General features: G+C 37.8%; 1 protein-coding gene across 3 annotated transcripts in view; it reads right to left on the bottom strand.

Moving 5' to 3' along the window:
• Window positions 1-5,880: 5,880 nt before the first annotated feature.
• Window positions 5,881-22,825, bottom strand: part of SEMA5A (semaphorin 5A) — a 228,959-nt gene continuing 212,014 nt past the window's right edge. For 2 of the 3 annotated variants that reach the window (XM_087890210.1, XM_087890209.1), the window contains 6 exons: window positions 18,819-19,028; window positions 13,272-13,442; window positions 11,337-11,492; window positions 10,644-10,691; window positions 8,917-9,128; window positions 6,023-8,059 (listed from right to left, as the gene is read on the bottom strand). In XM_087890210.1, coding sequence (XP_087746336.1) covers window positions 7,940-8,059; window positions 8,917-9,128; window positions 10,644-10,691; window positions 11,337-11,492; window positions 13,272-13,442; window positions 18,819-19,028 — 917 coding nt within the window. In that variant the 3' untranslated portion in view covers window positions 6,023-7,939. Of the gene's footprint in view, window positions 8,060-8,916; window positions 9,129-10,643; window positions 10,692-11,336; window positions 11,493-13,271; window positions 13,443-18,818; window positions 19,029-22,825 lie in introns of all 3 variants that reach the window. The other variant, XM_060691100.2, reaches the window with a different exon arrangement.

The following is a 22,825-nucleotide window of genomic DNA, read 5'->3' as shown; positions in this document are numbered from 1 at the left end:
GAATGGTGTTTCAAATTTCTCTGAAGTTGATCGATGTAACTTTGCCTTAGGTTTGAAAATATGGCATAGATGGTATACGTTTTTTTCCAGCTACTAACAAATGGAGGGATTTTTAAAACAAAAACTATTGTATGCTATGTACAATATATAGAGTGTAAGAGATGTTATTCAAGTCTAGTCTTTCTGCTTTTGAAGAAAGAAAAGTACAATGGATAATTACAGAAAAAAGTACTTATTTTTTTTATAAGTACTTATTTATAACTTATTTATAAATACAGCTGGAGCACTTGTACCCTGTTTCTCCCAAAATAAGACATCCCCTGATAATAAGGCCAATTGGACTTTTGAGCGCATGGCAATAAGGCCAAGCACTTATTTCAGGGTTCAAAAAATGTAAGACAGGGTCTTATTTTCAGGGAAACACGGTATTAATTGAATGATTTTTACTAAATGTACATCTAAACCAGAGGTTGCCATGGCTCCATCCTTTTATCTTGGCAGTGCCCTCTTTTGGGAACAGAGGAAATTATGAAAATAAATTTTGGGTTGACATGGTATAAAGCAAATAATTTTCATGAAAATGAGCCCCAATCATGAACAGAATAAGCTATCACTTGATGATGGACCTAATGCCCAGTTCTTGCCCAAATAATGTTCTATGAGCAGTGTTTTGATATGAAGGGAAAAAAACTATATATTAAATTTCCTTCTCATCTAAATATGATCAATGAAATGGGCATGATTTAGTGTTGAAAAAAATATGAATATTTGAAACATTTTTCTTAATTTCATTTACAAAACCCAACTTTTAGAATTAGTGGCTGTAGGCGTAAGGGTAATCACTAAGTACATTTTGCACCATACGGAACCCTTGGTTAGAGTCAGGTTTCCTCTGCCTTTGTATGTTGCATGAACCTAGCCTGCTTGGCTAGCTGACCATTCGAGGTATTGTGCAAAGCAGGAAAATGAACCACTTTGGTAATCAGGTGAAGCATGTTGTGTGAATAGTCTTTCATTGAATTTAGCTTTTAAGAGAAATAATGCACAAACAATTTCATATTTCATTTTACTGTTGTTTTAAAAAGTGACTGCTGCTACTTCAAAAGTGATTTAAAAATAATTCATTTTTCTACTGTAGTTCGGAATGATATTCCCACAGTGACTTGTCAAAACCCTTGGGTTAAGCTGCAAAATGAGAAGCTGAGTTGATTTGAATAAATTTAATGTTCTCCAAATATTCTGAAGTGTGACTGAATCAAATCTAGTGTTAGATAGTATGCAAACTATTAACTGCTTTCAGTAAAAGAAATTAAACTCTTAAGACAGTCTTTAAAGGTTTATCATAACTATTTTGGCTCTGTGTTGTCATGTGATCACATGCTTCAGTATGAACACCTCAAGCAAAGAGGTGAGCTTTAATGCCTGCAGAAGCAGCTTTTGCTAAACATGCAAAGCAGTTTCAAAATCTTACATTCTTTTTTTGCTACTAAGGTTATTTTAAGCAGAAGCAAGATGAGATGGTATTAAAGGAAGAACTTCATTGTCGATACTGTGTTTAGGAGCTTTTAAAGATGATGGTTGAGCATTAAAATCCACTCGCCCTTAATACATGTTATACATGCTGATGGCTGTGCCTATTTCCAGAAGTAATAAGTGTTCTTTTCAATGCTAGAGAGGTTGCTTCCAATTATCTCCCAGTTTTCTATAATATTTCTAAGTAACAATCATAATATGAAGATAAGATAAAATGACTCCCATTTTTCTATTTAAACAAGATAAACAGGCCAACTGACAGTAAAGAAAATAGCCTCCTAAAATAGAAGCTGCATGACAAGTAGTTGCTAATGTAGTATACTAAGGTTAATTTAAAAAATCTCAAGAAAATGATCTTTATGTGGTAATAAGAGATAAAAAAGAACAAGTTTCAGAATCTTAGGTGCGATACCCTAATGGAAGTTAGAAATGACAGCTTTATTAGCAATCTGTTTATTTACAAATGTACAGGTTGACAGCAGTAGTCCACAAAGGTAGCATCAATTGCAAAAATAAACATTTCTGAAATATCCCCTTTTATGCAGTAGGCTCTGGAGAATCAGATCAATTCTCCTTCTAACTTCCCAATGGTGTTCTTATCACTATAAATTCCAGGGTGCACAAAACTAAGACAAAGTCATGCAAAATAGCTTTTTAAATAAGTAATCGGCCATCCTAGAATGCAATTATCCCATACTTTTTATACAAGGCTATGCATTCCTACTTAGATATACTGTAAAACCTCTTGAATTTATTAGGCCATACTTCCAACTATAGGATTGTGGCTTAGGTTCAATTTCAGGAATTGCCTTTTCCTAACAATGTTTTTTTTCACTTAGATGGTGAAGTCCTAACAACTCCATGACAAATATGAAGAGCACACCAGGGATCATAACCCAATTGTGTGTTGATAGAATTTCAGTTTGAGGGTCTTTTATTTCATTAGTTGCAGGGAAAAGTCTAAAACGTAAATGAGATTGGCTCTCTAAAATATTATTCTGCTTACAAGCATGGAACAAATTTCTGGTAGCCTAGCAACTCATTAATTTCCATGTGATGACTATGAAGTAAGGTTTCTTTCTCTTGTACTATGAAGAAACATTAAAACTTTATGGCCGATCTACAAAAACATAATTATCAAATTTCTGGGTCTCTCCTATAGCTGTAGCCCACCACAGTTCAAGCAGTCCTCACTTTCACAGTATAATTGGGACCAGCAACATTGTTGCTAAGCGATGCAATCATAAAATGAAACATAATTTGACCCATTTGCCTCCCATCCTTTTGTAAAATGAGCTATCAGGTGATCTCTGATTTAATTTCAAGATATGGTCATGAAGCAAATCCCAGTAGTCGTGTGAGGTCATGTGACTGCAACTTGCAACTTCCTGCCTGTTATCCCATTTTTTGTTTGCTCAAAGCCTCTGTGAAGGTCGCAAATGGCAGTCTCATGATTACAGGTGCTCAATCATCATAAATGAGCACAAATTCCAATGACCATGGGGATACTGCAAGGGCTGGTTGTAGATCTTCCATTTTCACAACTGCTGTAACTTTGAACAGTTAATGAACGAGTAATCAACAACCCATAAATCAGTTCTTCCTTGTCAGTTCTACCGTACTGGGGTGGGGGGGTGGAATCCTTCTTTCCGCAAGTGGAGTTTGGCAGAAAGAACCATGAAGGAGTGAAACAGATGGAGAACTATGCAGTGATGGTGATAATTGCATAAAGGTTCATGCCTGTTCTGAAGAGGACTTCCCCTTGTTTTTCATCCAGTGATCTGAAGGGGAGAGAGGCTGGATAGATTGTTTTCAGAGAGATGTGTGGGGTTAAGTTAAGAATCCAAGTTTTTAAGCTTAAATATAGTCCTTTCCCATTGGATGAAAAGGGAGAGTAGTAGTTTTGCTGAAAATATAAAATATATATTTTACTGCATTTTCCATGTTTAATGAAAGTTTTGTAATAAAATTCTGTTTGAGATGCTTGTTTTTCTTCTACAATTGTCCTAAATCATAAATTCTGTCAATGTCAACTGGGTGGGCAAAGGGAAGAGGCTTTGCTAGGGAAATACTCCCTATTAAATTTAGTTACTTTGTGAGTTAATTTCCCTTACTGAATTTTCCTTGCTTTGAGCATAGAGGTGTGAGTTTGCTGCCCAATATATGCAACAGGAATATAAAGGAAGAAAATGCAATATTTTCTACAGCATGGAGAAGATCTGACCGCCCTTTAGGTGAATTGAATTTCCAAATCTGAACATTAGCATTGCTGTTAGAGCAAGGGTGTCCAAACTTGGCAACTTTAAGACTTGTGGACTTCAACTTCCAGAATTTCCCAGCCAGAATGGGTGGCTGGGGAATTCTGGGAGTAGAAGTTTGCAAGTCTTAAAGCTGCCAAGATTGGACATCCTTGTGCTAGACCATATAGGGCCCTTGATGGTTCTCTACAGCCTCTGATTATGGGTGAAAATGGCCATTTTCCTGATGGAATAGAGGTGGCTGCAAGCAAACATTCCATGGGGGAAATTAACTGCTGCTATTCCACAAGCATCCTTAAGGGTGTGTGTGTGTCAGATACATTAATCCTCCATAGTTCTTGACATTAATCCATTGTGTGTTCTAATGTACTCTGCCCTCCATGAAGCCTATTATTTCATGGAAAGGAAGATTCTGCTTCTTGGTTTTGCCCTGATACACAAAGTCTAAGATGTTCATAGGCTCAGAAGAGAATTAGGCAACTGAAGTAGGAGTTAAGAGAATGCTTTTCATGGCACTTGTTAAACTGCATGCAATTAGAAGATTTCAAATGCTACACTAGCGCTTATGTTTACCATGACACATTAATAAACATCTTTATTTGTAAAGAGCCAAGGAGGTGGCTGGAAACAAATATTCATAAGTCGTTTTGTAAGAAAAAGAGACAAAAACATACCTTGAATGCTAGGGACAGGTTGTATTGAGACTAAGGATAGCCCTCCCTGATTTGGTGGGACTGAAGGGGGTGGGGGGAGGAAAATACAAAGTATCTTGCAAGATTCTATTATTGCTGCCTATCAATAACATATAGTATCACTTTTGGTGTCTGATCTAATTGATAGACAATTTTTTTTAGAGAAACAAATTTTCTGGTTGTCAAAAAAAAAGCTGGCAAGATTTCATTTGTGGCCCCAGCCCTGCTCACTTGTTCAATTTACAAAAACTGGCTCTCCCCTTATATAAAGGCAACTTTGCAACTGTATGCCCACTATTGATGGGTAGTAATAATCCCCTTGTTGTCAGGAAGGAGGCCTTTTTCATTGAGGTAAAACTGCCATCCACAGTTGAATTTAAGCTGGTTAGATAGTAGGAAAAGAGATGACCTGAGACCCTCATCTTCAAATGCAAGGCATGTAGCCAAGAGAATATAAATGTAAAAGATGCAGCCTCTCATTTGATGCATCTTTAAGGAAGTGAAAATTATTTTATGGTTTGTGGGCCAACATATTTGATAAAACCCCTTGTTCTAGGAACAGAATCATTGAATTATTTGTTAAAGAAAATGATATCTCTATGGATAATGTTGCCTTATGACAAGGCAGCAGTGAACTGGTGCAAAACCAAGCTTGCTGTTTTCCCCCAACTGATACTAAATCTGCCAGGAGAAATATAAAATTGATATACAAGTAAGCACTTCCTCTATTTACATGCTGATGACAAAGTTCACTTATGAATACAATACTTGTATACAATGTATTGTATACAATACTTATGTCTATTCAGAAATCACTCCCACAGTGCACTGGATTTATTCCCTGACAAATAAAGTAGAGGATTACAATCTTGATGCATCAAATTATAATAATGGTTTGCTTAATACACGCCACAGTTTTACATTTTAGCTTGATTTTTAAAACATTAAAAATAGAAGCACTTGTGCTTTTCCATCTGCTCTTAAGAAAAGGAGGGCAAAAGCAGGAATGGATCTGCAGGCAGGCAGGCACAAGCCATCTGCTGAATTAAGAAAGGCTCTTCACGATGAAGGGACCTGTTTATAAGATCTATTTCGTAGAAATAATTTACCATTTCTAACCATTTCTGAAACATTGAGTAAGATCGGTCTACAGTAATTATTATGGAGAGTTTAGACTTGATTTGTAGTCAAGCTGGAAACTGAAACCATATAGGTTTCCATTTGTGCTCAGGAAAGAAAGCTACACTTGTTGTTATGAGTGTTTTAGGATTTACAGTAAAGCATGGGATCTTATTCTGCATTTAATCTTGGCAAATGGAATCTTCAAATTGAAATGTAAAGATGATCATTACTTTTCCGGATTAGCTTCCATACATGAAATCATTCAAGTTTCCCAATTTTATTTTTGTTTATTGCAGGAATATGCTCTGAAGGGTTGTTTATCTGTTTTGGATGTAGTAGCTATACAGATGTTCATTGCTTATTCATAGCAAAGTTGTTTTTATAGTTTAACTTTTTTATTTTCATATCTTTTGGAGATTGAAGGGCTACTTGGCTTGTGATGAGGAATGTTCTTGTATATATTTTCAACACATCTCATTCACTAGGATTATAACTAGTTTCTTTTCAGTTTTAAAAAATTTTCTGTCCCATTTTTAAATTTTTTCTCCTTTTGTACTTGTGATTTATCATGGAGTTTTTCGTTCCTAAATAGGATGTCTCAATTTCTTTTAATTCCTTGGCTATATTTTAATATGTTTTTTTTAAAAAGCATGCTGTCTTTATCATGGAATGTAAAAAAAAAATTTAGATGGACATTTAAAAAGTAATTACTTGCCAAATTGAAAACATTTTTTTTAAATAACTGCCCACCCACCATTCTATATTCTTCTATACAAGAGATATATTTTATTCAAAAGATGTCTTGGTCAAGTATTTATTATTGGAAATTCAAAATTTACCAAGGTGGAGTAATTTAAATCAGTAAAACTTCAAAATATGTGGTGATCTAGAGCCTTTTTAATACTGGCATTTAAAAGTTTTAATAACCACATTATATTTTCTTTATATAATAATTTATATTCATTAACTCAATAAGTACCATCTAAACATTTTACAAAGTTTTTATTTTTATTTTAGTGGTGGATAATTAAGGAGGGGGTTTCAATAAAATTTGGGGCCCTTTGCTGGCACATGATTACTCTTTCAACTAAAATTAGTTCTGAAACTTGGAGGTGGGAGTTTAATTTGGTGGATATACAATAAAGTTAAATACAATACAGCAGAGTTTAGAAACTTTAGAAGGGGGATATGCCTTCCTAGGAAAACATTTAAAAAACAGGGGTATGCAGAAAGTTTTTGGGAAAATTATCACTGTAAAAAATGCAATAATGTAATTTTCAAATGAAATTATAATGGCCCAAAATATTCAAGGGAATAAACAATTCAATGGCAGAGGAGGCGGCAGAGGGTATTGCAAAACAATTTACTCTTTTGAAAGGTAGAGTGCCACCCTGGTTCTTTAGAGTTGTAATAGAAAGATTGAACAATATTATTCCATACAGAATGTTTAGGGCTGAGTTTAAGAAATCAGCTGTTTGAAGTTTGATATGCCTTAGAGTAAGGTTTTTGTTGCTGCTTTGGTTTCCCTTTTGCAGTTTTTATCCTTTTTTGTCAGTACATAAAAGCAACAAAAATATAAAACACAGTTTGTCAATTTCATAATGAACATTCCAGGTGGATCCTTACATACAGCTGGAAACTGGTGCCCAAGATGCAGGCATCCTTGCTTGGTACAGAACTTTATGCCAATATCATGCAGAATACAGTGAACCCTTATTTATTTTCTATGAATCGTCCCATCCTGGCCGATTGAAACAAACAGTGCCTGCCTATTTCTAGATTTGCTATGTTACTTGTTCTTCTGTTCCTCTGTGGCACAGGCCAGCTACGTAGCTTCCACCATAATGGTGTAGCCATACAAGGTACCAGTTTCTTTAGGACATACTGCATCAATATTCTGGTCTGGCATGGAGGATGAAGTGCTTAAGGCTTCTGCTGCTAATAGTAATTTCATTCAATAATCTGTTATTTTCTCTCGTTTGGCTTCCCATTCATGGAAGAGTTGTCTCTTAGGCAAATAAGAATGCTGCATCCAGAAGGCAATGTATGGCCCTTCCCATACATATTTGAGAAACTGAAGAGATGAATTAGTAGGATGGTAGCAAGCCTCAAAGTGTCCTACACAAGACATTTCATTTCTTGCATGTATAGTTCCAATGTACAACACAATACAAATATTGCATTACCAAAGTTGTTTCTTTACTGCAAGATTGTACCAACACAACTGAGTGCTTTTTGTTGTGTTAAAGCTGGCAACAACATGGTATTAACAATTTGATATTCACACAGAGGGTTCACATCTTGGAGACCCATATGAAATTAGCAGATGCCTTTTTAATATTCATCGTAGTGATTCAAATCTGTAAAATAGGCATTGGAATACGCTTTTGCAGTAAGATGTGGATTGAAGTACTTGTTTTGTTCTTCTAGGATGAGATTATTTTTATTAAATGCCTGAGAAAAGAATAAGAAAAGGAAAAGAGTAAATTCTCATTAAAATACATGAATATTTATGAGGTGCAGTGAAGAGAAGAGAAAGAAAAGCAACACTATGGTGGAAATTTGGGAATATGAAAAAAGAAAAAGGGAAATCAAGTAAAAAGATATAATCAAATAAAATAGGAAGTGGTTTAAAAACAATTATTTTGCTGACATTTTGTTGTCAACATTTGTGGGCAACTTGAAAGAACAAAGTTTGAATAATGTGACAAATAATTGTGGAAAAATATATAAAACAGATGATGACGAGGAAACCATAACTTATATCACTTTAACATTTTCAAGATTTGAACACCACTAGAGATGCCACAGAATTTGCATACCAGACTCCGTATGACATGACAGATGGCTTTAGAAGTCAGCAAGTATAATCAGGCTATGAAAACTGCTTTAAAGTGCTGCCATATAATTCAAGAGAAGTTCTGCCTGATCAAGTCTAGAAACAGAATCAGTTCTAATGCTGGTTCTACAGTATGCATTAAAAATGTTCCTTTATGTTTACTATGAACACACTTTTTGGAATTGAGAGCCATGCTTAATACTCTGTATGGTATACCTGAGGTCATTCTGGCAAAAATAGGCATGGCTAAAACAAAATTCAAATAATTAAATAAAATTAAATGCACTAAAAAAGCTCAGTGAATTATGTAAATATGTTCATCTGTCACACAAAAATTAGAATTCTGGAGGATAGTGGGGTTGACTGTAACACTGGAAGTCTAACTGTGCCCCTCCTGAAACAGCCCATAGTAATTTACAATGGAATTTGTGTATCTACATTTGACAACACATGGCCACTATTGATTCCTTACCTTAATGGCATCTACAGAATCATATTTGTCCAGTTTGTTGAGGTGATTGGTGATGTTGGTGTTCAGAGGTGCTGGGGATACTGGATGAATGACAGTGGCATCATGAGACTGTTGCTGATATCGCTGGCAATAAGTGTAAACCAGAAGAGTCAGAAGGCATCCAAGAATTGAGCTACTCAGCCCCACAGCAGTCATGTGGAACAGATTAAATTCTACAAATTAGATGAATGAGAAAATAAAATCAATACCTTATTTAGTTTACATGTTATAATTTTTGTATATTACTTATTTCCGGAGCAAAGTAAAATACTAAATTTTATATTGATTACAGAATTCTGCTTTCTGAATTTCCTGCCAGATATATATTTTAGAGCAGAACAAGTTTGCAAGGCCATCACAATTATATGGACACCTAATTGATATAGTAGTGAAGGTGCTGGCCTAGAAACTGGGTGACTTTGAGTTCTAGATCTGCCTTAGGCATGGAAGCCACTGGATGACTTTTGGGCCAGTAATTCTCTCTCAGCCCAACCACCTCAGAAGGTTGTTGTTGGGGGGAAAAGAGGGGGCAGGAGTATTAGATAAGTTTGCTGCCTTGAGGTAATATATAGAGGAATAGCCTGGATAAAATAATAATACCAATAAAAACCCCACATGGAGTTGGTTAAGATCAGGAGTGTTAAAGAAACTGAAGGCATTATTTTAGCATCTCAAGAACAAGCTTTATTAACTGACTACATGAAGGTGAAAATTCAACATGTAAAAACAACAGCAAATGCAGCCTTTGTAGTGGAAAGGATGAAACAATTGACCATTTGATCAGTGGCTGCAGCAAAATTTCACATACCGACTACCATCAGCATCATGACTGAGCTGCCAAAATTATTCATTGAAGATTTTGCCAGAGATTTGGATTCAAATGCAGTAAAGACTACTGGGACCATTAAATGTATAACTACTTGTGACCACCCTTTCAACTTGGCAAGGCTTGCACAATGCCTTAATTTATCCATGCTAATGATAGTGAAATAAGCAGGAAAGAGTCAGACTATAGTGAAAGAATTCATCCCAATTCTAAAGAAATACAAGAAAGAATTCTTTACCATGCCTTCCCTGTTGCTTATAATGCCACAATCAAAAGATTCCCAGTGGTACCCAGCATAATCTAACATGAATAGTGAATGGTACAATAATACTGACATTCTGACAAGTCAACAGACACACTGAGATAAATCCCATCTAGATACCATTTAGAACATAACCAAAGACCAAGGAAGGAAACCCAAATCCCAGATCAACTCTCCATAGCAACCATCACCCAGATAAGCAGCAAACAGCCCCAGATAAACAATCAGGGAAGAAACAACACCCTAATCAGGGAACCATTACAGAAGAAATTACATCCCCAACAAGACTGGCAGGGAAAGCCACTATGCATAAACAATCTGCAAACTTCATTTTTCCATTCACAACAATGATATTAGGTCTCCTGGAAATGAAAGATCTGCAAGAAAATAACCAAGCTCAGAGCACACAAAAAGCCCAAGTGTTAAATACTGCATTACATCTATTCTCCACTAATGGAGCACAGGAGAGTCACAGAAATTTGAAATGTGCAATTTCAGTCTTGGCTGATGTAAAAAAAATAGAGCAAACTTTCATGAAAGTGTTGCGGGTGGAAAAAAACGAATAATTGTCACAAATAAGACAAAAGTGAAGAATCTTACCACCACATCTTTTTTCTTTGATACTGCTGGTTCTTGCAACAGTTATATCTACAGTAACAAATAATTGAATTAACAGCTTAATGGTGAAGAAAGTCCAAGTAAGTTTCATTTGACTGCAAGCAAATTATTCCTCAAAGGATACCTTAAGTACACAACACAAGTTGCTAATTTGCCAGAATAATAATGCCCTCAAATCCAGTAAATCCAGTAATAATAATAATAATGCCTAATCCAGGTCCTTGAAAAGGACTTGATAGGTGGGTCAAAATGCACATCTACCTGACTGTGTAACCAATCATAATAATTTTATTAAAGTGGTATGCCATACAGTAATGTTTCTCAACCGTGGTGGCTTGAAGAACTAGCTAGCGAATTCTAGGAATTGAAGTCCACACATCTTCAAGTTGCCAAAGTTGAGGAATGCTGCTATATAGCAATATCAGCAGAATGTAAAAGCCAAGATAGGAGAAAAAAGAGATTTAAATCCATCAACTGGACTGGCATGTACATTTGGGATAAGAGGGAAAACTAAACATCCTTGTCTCTTCCTCCAGCTCCCTCTTACTGAACAGAGACAAGCCCTTAATTCTTCATTTTAGACAGATCTCAGTCTACTTTCAGCAAGGGTGCAGCTACCTAGCCATGCTTGTTATTCAGGAATCACATCAGGGTATCATCCATGCTTGCTCTTACCTGGTATGAAATTGGAATCAGAATCACACGGCTGACTTTCAGTCGTATTCCCAGAGCACTGCTGACCCACAGGAAATAAAATATTACACTGGCGAGTGCGGACCTGGACTCCAGATGCATCACAGCCTGACCAATCTGACCAGTCTGACCAACTATCTGCAACAAACAAAAATCAACAGCGCATGAAGGGACCATCAGTCCACCATGCACTCCCTTTAAATTTCCTCCTATCCCAATCCTCAATCTTTTCCATTTTTAGCATATTAACCTGATTCTGCAAGGACAATCAATGCACTGAAGCAATGATTATGTTTTAGACCAGGGGTGTCAAACTCGCGGCCCGCGAGCCAGATGCATCATATGCTTGCCACGCCTCCCCCCCATTTTAGCAAAGGGGGGGAAGTTGTGATATGTCACGTGATGACAATGTGACGACTTGAATTTAACACCTCTGTTTTAGACCAACATTGTGTTGATTAAAAATGTGCAAATTTTTAAAAATGCACAGTTTACATTTAATACTATATCTTTTGGTGTTCTCTGTTGGATCTGGATGGATCAACAGTATGAGCTTCAGCAATTCACCTACCCTAAAAGGGAACAAATTAAACTCTCAACCACTTTTTTCTGTTCAAAAATTTTCTGGTAGCCACACCTTACATCCTTAGAGAAACAGATATAGAAGGGAGACAGATGGTGGAGGAGCATATACAGAAATTCTGTCAACTCTAAATTAAAATATTTTTAGCTTTTGGGAAATAGTATACACCAGAATTAAGGGTTACATACATACATACATGTCACTTAAAGGTGGAACAGTTATTAATCTTAATCTCCTATCACAAATCTTGTTCTTCTTCCACATCATTGGGTGCTGCTACTGATGGTAAAGAAGTACTGAAAATGACATCAGGATCATGCAGAATTGGAGAGTCTATCGGTTCTGGATAACTGGGAGAAGCTAATATGGGAAGCACTGTCTGTTTTTATTGAGTGTGAGGTGTAGTTTTAGCCTAGGCTATAGCTTATCCTGACTTGGGAAAGATTGAAATTGGAAGCTAAACGTCTGGAGAAAGCTGGTGAATAAATGATAAAAGTGGGGAGGAGCCCCCCATCTTCTTTCTGCCCTACAGTTCCCCATCCCCCAGTTATAGATATATCTTCCATCCAGCCTTCTTCCTCTTAGCACTGGTGTTTTAGCATGGCAAGTACATTTCAAAGGTTTTACAAAATGAGGCTGCCACTATCACCAGCTAATGTAAAGGGATAGCAATAGCATTAGGCTTATATACTGCCCCATAGTGCTTTACAGTTGAATTAGTTAGGAATGGAAAGGCAAAACCTGCAAATGTAAGTGGAAAATATAGCTAAGCAAGGGACTGGTCTGACCACTGTTTTCCATGTGGCTGCTAACTGGAATTAGACAACTCATCCAGTTTGCAGAGTACTACTGAGTTTTCTGCTTCAGCATCCTCAGTTTTTATGAATGAAAACAAGATTTCCACCTTGTATGCTATCTTTTGTTGTGGCTAATTCCATTCTGAGAAATCTTCAGAGCAAGTTTGCATGGATTATGTGGCTCAACCATGAGTATGAGAGCAATACAATAGGCTCATCAGGCAGGGCCCAAGGTAGATTAACAGGTTAGAGCATCATACCAGGCCTATCCCAATGGGATGAATGAAACCTACTGGTACTTCTAGATCCCCCACCAAGATTTGAAGCTGGATTGGAAAGCTAGATGTGGTTCCATATTCCTATATCACCTAATTTATGGCTTTAGGTAAACTAAAAGATCTTCCTCAGTATAACATGTGTATAAAGGAAAACAAATGTAGAAACAGTAAATAATTCTGAACATGCTGTCTAATTTAATCCAATTCTTAACAATGTCTGTTCTACAATTGACGAGGAAACAAACAGGATGTTTCAAACCTGGGCATTGTTCTGTATTGCAAAGTGCTTCTTCGGTGTGGAGCCCTAAACAGATGTCACCTCCATAAGCCGGTGCTGGGTTTGTACAGGAGCGAGTCCTCATATAATGGCCACTTCCACAAGTAGCAGAGCACTTGGACCATGACGACCAACAGGACCAACTTCCGTCAACTAGGTGCAGAATAACAGTGCTGTTGTTTGTTGTTTCTCAAAAAGCAGATAAACACATTCATTGTCTTCTAGTTTACAACTGCACAATCTAGACCACTGCAAAAAGTTCAAAGCCAGAAGCTCACAAATACAAATATATATTCTTAAGTATCGCTTATAGAAAGGTAACTCAATTATAATAAGATGGGAGAAAGCCCAAAGCAATGTCAATGCTGCCATTTCCAAATGGGAAGTATATCACAATAGCTACGCTGAAATGTGGTATGAATGATTTTCTACATTTCTGCCCTGCGGCAATCCAGAGATTCCTGATGGCTTACATAGAGTATAAAGTAAAACACCCATTCTATCATAACTATAAAAGCAGTAAAACAATGACACCACCCATATCAAAAACTGCAAACAACATAATGAAAATGGCATGCTAAAATCAAGAGAAGGCCCTCCAGAACAACTGTTTTTAAAAGCTTCTGAAACATTAAGAAGCAGGGGGCTAGCCTGATCTCACCTGGGAGGTTGTTCCAGAGCATCGGCACTGCCATTAAAAAAAAGAGCAACTTATTTTTTATTTATTTAATCAATCATATTTATAGGGAAACCTAAGTCAGCCAACACTGGGCAGTTTAAAGCAAAAACAGCTGACATAAATCCTCCACTAGTAAAATGACAGAAATCAAAAAGTTCATGGTCTGATAATAAAAAAAGTATGTGTGCAAAACTCAATTCCTTATCCAAGGGTCTGGAGAAACAGTCAAGTCTTCAAATTTTGCTTAAAAGGATAGTAAATCTGGGATAATTATGAACCTCTGTGGGAATACCAGAGATTAAAAGCAAAGTCAAGAAACTCTGAGGTTATCTTCACACTTCACCGCACAAGAACACCTCCTCACATCTTGGTAATAGCAATTACCACCACCCATGAAGTTTTATGTTTCCAAACATGAATTCAGTCCCATCCAAGCACTCTTTGAAAACAGGAGAGGCAGCTGAGAGCTTGCAAAAAGCTTGAGCAGGTCATGGAAGAACAAGGGAGTTTGGAGAGGGATTTTAGCAGGGAAGAAACACACTGACTGTTCCTTCCCAAATCACAGTCACAATTTCAGAAGTGAAACTAGTTACTGGGCAAAGAAGTCAAGGCTCTGTCTTCTGAAACAGTATCACATCTTTTAGTTGAACTAGTCCTAAAGAAGGAGAATATAAAGTTACAAGTAATAACTAATATAGAAAGAGAGGCCAACAGTTGAGGGGGAATTTTCCAGGTTACTTTACATAGTGTCAAATGTGTAACTATTTGCCTCTTGGGGACTCTTCTTGGTGCAGTAAGTTCCTAGCTCTCAAAGAGCAGATGCTTTCCCTTGAAACTACAGCAGCTGAGATAAGGATGCTCAGACAACCAGGCAGATTAGATGAGATTTATGAGATGCAATAAACTTTGTCCCACTCTGACAATGACAATCCCTTGTTGTCAGGGAGAAAGAGGGCTTTAGAGAAGGAGGGTATCATTTCAATGATAAACAAGATGTCCCTGTAGAAGAGGCCCAATTCTTGGGTGATGTATCCATACCTCTCATTTCAAAGATATTCCTCTGGGGTGAGTGGAGGTTACTTCTTTATAAATGATTTGATCATTAGATACAAAGACAAATGTCAACCTCAGAGTAACCTATCTGGTGTGAAGGCTATAAATGTCATATGCCATCAAGATACGCTACTAAATACTGTTGGAGAAAAGGAAGAATTTATGGGCATTTTGGTACCATTGGGAAGCAGGTAACAAATTCAAGTCCAGGACTGCCAAAGTAGCATTTTTAGAGATACCACTAGGTCCATGCACGAGGCTAGTAGACATGCAGAGTTCAGAGGTCTCAATATATGGATGAGATAGAAATGTCAGGTGAAGGATTTAGATTAGAGAGACAGTTGAACTAAAATAAAATCAGGATGCAAGTACAGAAAACAAACAAAAATTGACATAGATTTTAAACAGTCCTACAAAGTAGACAAGATGGAGATGCCAATGGCATATAAACTAAGACTACTTATATTGCAACAGCTCTAGTAACAAAATTTTGCAAGTCTGAATGTGCAGTTCCCCCTCCCACACTTTATCTTTTTAGGCTTCTCTGAGCCATTTTTGTCAAATTGATTTCTTGGTTTTATCTGTCTGTTAGTAGCGGCCTGTCCTTAAAAGACATTTCCTACACCCTCTATACCAACAGGTGCTGGATAACATTTGACTCAGAAGAACTTTTTGCTGACACCTGGATTGGAAAACATGTTGCTTATTGGAGTGCCTATAGTTGATTTATGGGATCAAGAGGTTTATATCTGTTAATTAAAAAAAAGATAAAGAGATAATGAAACTGTTTAAATTATGATGAGGGTGGGAAGTTGTTTTCTTGTTTTCTTGCTCTTTTTTCTATTTTTCCTTTCCTTTTGTGGCTTTCTTGCAAAAGAGGTTTTATTCTATTTTTTTTCTTTTTAGTTTATAGTATCTTTTATTATTTCAATAAAAATATTGTCAGAATATTCATGACTGGAAAGACATGGTAACAAGGTCAGCCAATGAATAGACATAGCAACTAAATCAGCCAATTGGGAGCCGAAACAGACTGGAGCCAGGGCGTGTCTTAATCTGCAGCTTCTGATTCTGTAAAGAGAAACTGAAACCAGAGTGTGTGTTAAGGTCTCTTTGCTGTATTCTGTGTGTGAACATGTCTGCCGATCTGAGCTGAAGAATCAACTGTTGGTATTGTAAATATACTTTATGTGTTATAATGAATATAAAGAAGTTAATGAATCCAGCTGATTCCATTATCTGTGTATGCTTCTGGATTTGATTTTTGCAAGAAACTCAGATAAATATAATTTTTAAAAAGACTGTTTCCAGGTGTTGTGTATTGAAAGCGGTATCTCACTTAAAACTATAGCTGATCATTGGTCCACACCAATGTGTTGCAGTTTATACTTCCTGTCCTATGAAAAGTATAAAAAAGTATAAAAGTATAAAAAAGTATAAAAAAGTATAAAATAGTGTAGACCAGTGTAGGCCAGTGTAGACCTTACCCTCCAAGAGGGTGCTACAGAGGGTACCAGCTGGCTCTAAATGATCCATTTGCTATCAAACTGTGTCTCATGACAAGTTAAAGCCATGTAGTATATAATCTGGTATAGCTTTTCTTTGTTTTCTGTAAGTTTCTTAACATTAATAAAATCCTTTTTGGAATTTATGTTGGTTTGAGAGTGCTACTTTGAGCCCTCAAATCTACTGCCTGCTACCAAACCAAACACACTTACTTCGTAGCAACATCTGGATATCTGAAAAGTGTTTGACAAAGTTTCTTATCAAAGGTTTTTGAATACAATTAATATCCATGGGATAAGGGGTGGTGCAGTGCTCAGTGGTTAAGAAGCTGACAGTATGGGTTCAACACCCAAGTGCCACATGAATGGGTGAGCTCCTGTCCTCGCCCCAGTTCATGTCAACCTAGCAGTTTGAAAGCATGCACATTCAAGTAGATAAACAGGTATCACTTTGGTGCGAAAGTAACAGCGCTCTGTGACATCATGCCCACATGACTGCAGAAATGTCTTGACAGCACTAGCTCAATGGCCTTGAAATGGAGATGAGTATCAGCCTATAATCAGCAACAACTAGTGGAATAAAATTCGCCTTTACCTTTTTTACATGGGATAACCTATAACCTAGCTTTTTAAAAAACGAATTGGAATAAATTGCATTTTTTTCAGTGGAGGAAAGAAAGTCTCTCAGGGTTCTGTATTGTGGGCCAGTGCTTTTTAATATTGACTTGGGGTAATCAGTGAGTTGGCCAGATGTTACCAAACTATTCAAGTCACTAAAAACTAAAAATAACACCGAAGGGTTTCAGAAGGTTCTTTTAAATTAAGTAAATGGTCATCCAAATGGTAAATGCAATCCAACTGAAGTTTAAGTGTAATGTCTCTTCAATGGATCAAAAAACCCACTAATTTCATATTTATATTGCACTGTTTGTAACCAACTAGGAAAGAGATCACAATGACAGATGTTGAATGAGTCTGAAAAAGTAATAAAAAAGGCAAATTTCATTCTAGGGATCATTAGGAGGGGGCTGAAAATAAAAATGCTAAATTCTCATCTAAATTCTAAACAAAACTATAATATATCTATTTTAGCTCTGATTGCTACACTTAGAAAAGTATTTAATAAAGCTGGAAAAAAACAAAAGAGGGCAATCAAAGTGATTATAGGATTCAATCAATCAGAACAGAGCTGGAAGGGACCTTGGAGGTCTTCTATTCCAACCCCCTGCTCAAGCAGGAGATCTATACTCGGGGTGTCGTCGGCCAGACAGTGTCGGCTGGCGACCCCTAGGGAGTGGGCCTTCTCTGTGGGCGCACCTACCCTCTGGAATCAGCTCCCCCTGGAGCTCCGGATGGCCCCCGACCCTTGCTCTTTCCGCCGTGAACTAAAAACTAGCTATTTCGCCTGGCCGGCCTGGACTGATGTGGGTTTTAAAATGGATTTTAATTGATTTCAGGGATTTTATGTATAACTTTTAACCCAGAGTTTTTGTTTTATTTTTCTGTTTTATTGTTGTGAGCCGCCCTGAGTCCTCTTGGAGAAAGGGCAGCATATAAATCTAAACAAACAAACAAATAAACAAATAAACAACTAAACAAATAAATAAATAAATATACCATTTCAGACAAGTGGCTTGTCCAATCTCTTCTTAAAAACCTCCAGTGATTTTTAAGAGACTGGACAACCATTTATTCTCTTTCTAGAACTGCTAGAACTATGGGTCATCCAATGATGCTCTGGAAGATAGAAAAAAACCCACTTCTACAAGATAATATAAGCCACTAATGTGGGTAGCTTTAAAAGTGGGAATTGGATAAATTGAGGGGTTTATCAAGCATTATTGGTCTTGAGGACTCAATATTGTCTCCATGTTGGGAACAGGATGTTTCCAAATAAAATGTCTATGGAGAAATGGTGGGAAAGGGATATCTTTTGCTTGCAGCATCCTATTGGCATCTAGCTGTCCAGTATGAGGAATAAAAAAAATAATAATGCTGGAATAAGATGGGAATAAGATGAACTCTATTTGATTCAGCATAATTGTTCTGCTCTCAAGCAGAAGTAAGTATAATTAAATAAAACTAAATTATTCCTTCTTTACAATGCATGTTTAAAAAACCATTCAGCAGCTATTGCATAAAATAAAGCACGGGGGGGGGGGGATTAACATAAAAGGTAAACACACTTGGTCTCCCACTACTTCTTTGTTGGGTTACACAATAAAATAAAGCAGAGGGCATTAAAAGTTGAATGCTTTGCTTTTCGATTTTAACATTTCTATGGCCACTTACCTGGGCATGGAAGGATGTTGCATTCTTGGTATTCCAGGGGAGGTCCCAGACAAGGCAATCCCCCATACTTTGGCTCAGGATTATTGCAAATTCGTTTGCGGTTCCGAATACCTCTGTTGCAGTCACGACTACACTGAGACCATGGAGACCAGGGGGACCAAGCACCATTGATAGTGTGAGTGGAACGATGCCCAGAATGCAAAAGATCGCCTAAGAATAAAAATATAAACAGAATAAAAGAATTTACCATGGCAGTAATCTGCAAATGTACCGATAACATTGTTCTAATTTAATTTGCATCTGATCCAGTAACTTTAACACTTATGAAGTACTCTGTCATATGGATTATAATATGGTATCAAAGACTGACAGTTATACTTCATAGGAATCTCTGTGAGTATAAAAATAGCACTGGCCAGTGAACCATGAAACTCCAATTCCCAAAGCAATTTAATCAGGCCCTTAGTGGCTTTACCAAAGTAGATACTCCACTTTTGAAGGTTATACAGTAACTCATTTTGAGGTTTGGCTATACCTCATAATAGAAAAAAAAATTACTATTAATTGGATCCAACTTTATCATGAAGTCTGATACTGCCAGACTAATGGCTACTGGTTGGAAAATAGAGTGGTTTTTAAACAGACTTCAGTTGGTCTTCCTTATACACATCTGTCTTGAATATATAATTTGTAACAAATGTGGATTGTCCATATTTAAAATTTAGAAGACTTCAGAATGGTTGGCAAAAGCAGCAAATAAAAATAAAGAAGTCTCATGAAGAAGAGTGAATTCTTAAACAGATTTTAATAATATTAATTTAATTGCACTGAAACAGGTTAATGTTAAAGGTTAAAATGGTTATTTTCAAAGCATAATGAGCTAAGTAGAAAATAAAATAGACAAGTAAAATTTAAAAGCCGCTGCTTTTTATCAAAATGACTCCGTTCCATCAGGTATACAATACACAACAAATATGGGTATTTGTTGTAGCATATATTTTCTGTAAGAACTCAATGACCAGGATGAATTATGTATAACTGCATTTACAATGAATGCTGTGACTTTTAAGTCTAAGATATTGTTGATGTTTGCTTTTCTGCTACATATTTTTATCCATGACTTGTGAAAAGTGAACTGTCATTTAGAAGCACATTTATTTTTTGTTTGTACTGCAAATGCAGTTCAATTGATCACAACACAAAGGTTTTTTAAGGATGAGACAGAAGTGCAATACAACTCTTGGCAGCCATATCAATTTTGAGTCTTTGTAAGAAGCAAACAAATGAACAATGCCAATTCCAGATGAAATGGCTACAAAGAAAACTGCACATGTAGAGACATTTTCATCCATTACTCTTCAAAACAAGTAACCAAGCTTCATCAAAAGCCTCTTCACCACTCCTTTTAGTTTTTAAATTACTTTATAGCCAAATTCTAGGCATGCTTGTTTAGATAAAAGCTGGCATGTTCTCATTAACTCCCAGTAAGTAGGATGGCAGCCTTATTATTTTGTAAACAAATTCTGCATCTCTTCTTGCTGGAATAATTAGAGACCTCCAATTGCAGGGATCCCCCATCAATTTAAGACAGATATCTAATAGCAACCTCTATATTCAGTGTCTACAACACTGAAAACAACGTGCAGAAGAAGATGTTAAGAACAAGATTAAACATATTAAAGGGGGGGGGACCCTGCCAGGCAGGAGATGGGACTTGCCCAACCATTATAGAATATTGAATGTTTGTTCTAGTGCATGGGGAAACGAAATAAAAGTATTCTGGAATGGGGCACTGTAAATCGGGTGGCTATCTGAACAGAAGAAGCATTCTCACAATTTGTTATAGTTTCCCTATGTGCAGTTAAAGTTCTTAGCACCTGAACAGCATCCAAACCAGTTCAAAAGCACCATCTCAATCATCCTTACAATAACTCTACAAGGTGGATCCTCGCTTGGCAAATGTAGTATTTATACAGAAAAGCTTGCTGAAAGGGAAAAGTGAGCTTTAAAAAACTGCCTCAGTTTTTTAGTTAGACACTAGTTCTTTTCTGTTTTTACCTTTATCCTCAAGACTAGTCAATTTACAATAATTTACAATAATTGCGAGAGTTGCAATTACCAAGTCCTTTTTAATTAAAGCAACGTAAAGTCAATAGAGACAATGATTAAAAGCCTTCAAGTAATTGAGTTTCTGCCAGACAGAGGTTACAATTGTTGTCTCCTGGCCCTGAATCAAGAGTCAAAAATGAGGAAGAGAAAAGATGGACGAGTTATAACAACTTGTGTTTAGGTGCAGCATTAGGAATGTTAAATGGTCACAATGGCACCACAGCAGAAGAGCTATTCTACAAGATGTAAAGAATGAGGCACACAGGCCATGTTAAAGGAAGTTTTAATTACAAAATGCTTGCTGCAGGGAGGATGGTGGAAGACATTGTCCTGCTGGCATTTCAAATGAGCTGCTGCAGGCTATAAAGTTTTATTTCTCAGACTCAGGCCTGGATACAACTGTACAACTGGAAGAGAATCCGAAAAAGAAAGGCAACTGGGGAGGTAGGGGCGGGAGAGGGGATCTGTACACAGACATCAAGAACCTCTTATTTGTTTCAACTGCCAGTTTTCAATTGCACAAAAAATCAAACGTGCCAGAGATTTGGTTAATTTCAGGATTTGATTTGGTTGAATGGCAGACATGGCTGAAATCTGGCTAGAACTTACCTAACAACTTTCACTTAAACTGTCATTAAGCAAACACCCACTAAATAAAAGCAACATATAAGCTAAAGAAATTGGACCAACACAGGGAAGGAGTGAGATAACAATGTCAAGGTTTTAGAGGTTAAGTTAAAAGTTCTAGCAAATCGGGTGAAATGCTACCGGTTCAGACCAGTTCAGGTAAACTGGTAGCGGAAATTGGGGCTGGTTTGCTGAACCGGTAGCAACCACTGGCTGGCCACATCCCCGAACCAGTCCATGGCCCACAGTCCTGCCATGCTTCCCTGCCTTCCATGTGGTCTTCCCGACATCCCTGTGGCCAGCTTGTGAAGGCAGGCAAGCGGAAGGCCACATGGAAGGCAGGCAAGCAGGGTAGGGCTGCGGGGAAGGGAGCTAGCAGCCTACTCCCTTCCCCACAGCCCTGCCGTGCTTGCCTGCCTTCCCGGTGGTCCCCCACGCCCGCTTATCTTCCAAGGTCGGTGTCCAGATAACCCTAACCCCCAAGCCCTTGGGGGAGACACAGTGGCTGACGCTGGGGCTGAGGGGCGGTGGCACTGAAGAGGAGTGGACTTAACAAAAAGGGACCAGACATGGCAGGGGCAGACAAATAAAGAAGGGGAGGGGGAGCCCCGTGACAATCCAGGTCTGTTAGAGCCTTTTTATTCTCCTGCTGCAAAAACTCCCCACAATACTTTTGCCCAAAATGCCTCTCATGTCTTTCAGAAGCGATTGGGGGGAGCAGGAGGGGGGGAGTGGCCAGCAAAGGCCAGGAAGACCCAGCCGCCCACTCCCTCCCTCCTCCCTTCCCTTTCTCCGGTCTGGCTCGCAAGAAACAAGGCATGGACAGCTGCCTCTGTGCTATTCTACCTCCTCTGCAAAACTGCTCCATGGCTCTACTCGCCTCCAGCGCCCCGATGCAACACCTGTGGCTTGCCTGGGGCAGACCATGATGCCTGTAAGGCCAAGATGCTACCCATGCAAGGGGTGGAGAATGCAGGCATCATACCAAGCAGCCCTCCTCCTTTTCTCCTCCGCCAGCTTCAAGGCTGGACAGGGGTCGGAGCGGCAAGAGGGAAGGCAAGTTGCAGGATTCATTGAGTTCGTTTTGCAAGCTCGCCTGAGGTTTGCAACTTTGCATAGCCTTTGGGGCTTTTGTGCAGCAAGCCCCTCTCTTCCTCCTCCTCTGTAGCTCTAACATGCGTTTTTAATTCACGAGGAAGGAAGAGAAACCCTCCCCATTCCACCCGAGGACCGATTAGATTTTCTTGTCACTTGTGGTGGGAATCCAGCCG

This window comes from Pantherophis guttatus, chromosome 3, assembly GCF_059756535.1.
Source record: "Pantherophis guttatus breed Tessera chromosome 3, ASM5975653v1, whole genome shotgun sequence".
Lineage (NCBI taxonomy): Eukaryota > Metazoa > Chordata > Lepidosauria > Squamata > Colubridae > Pantherophis > Pantherophis guttatus.
The sequence above is the reverse complement of the archived record's forward strand: the minus strand, read 5'-3'. Positions and strand labels throughout refer to the sequence as shown.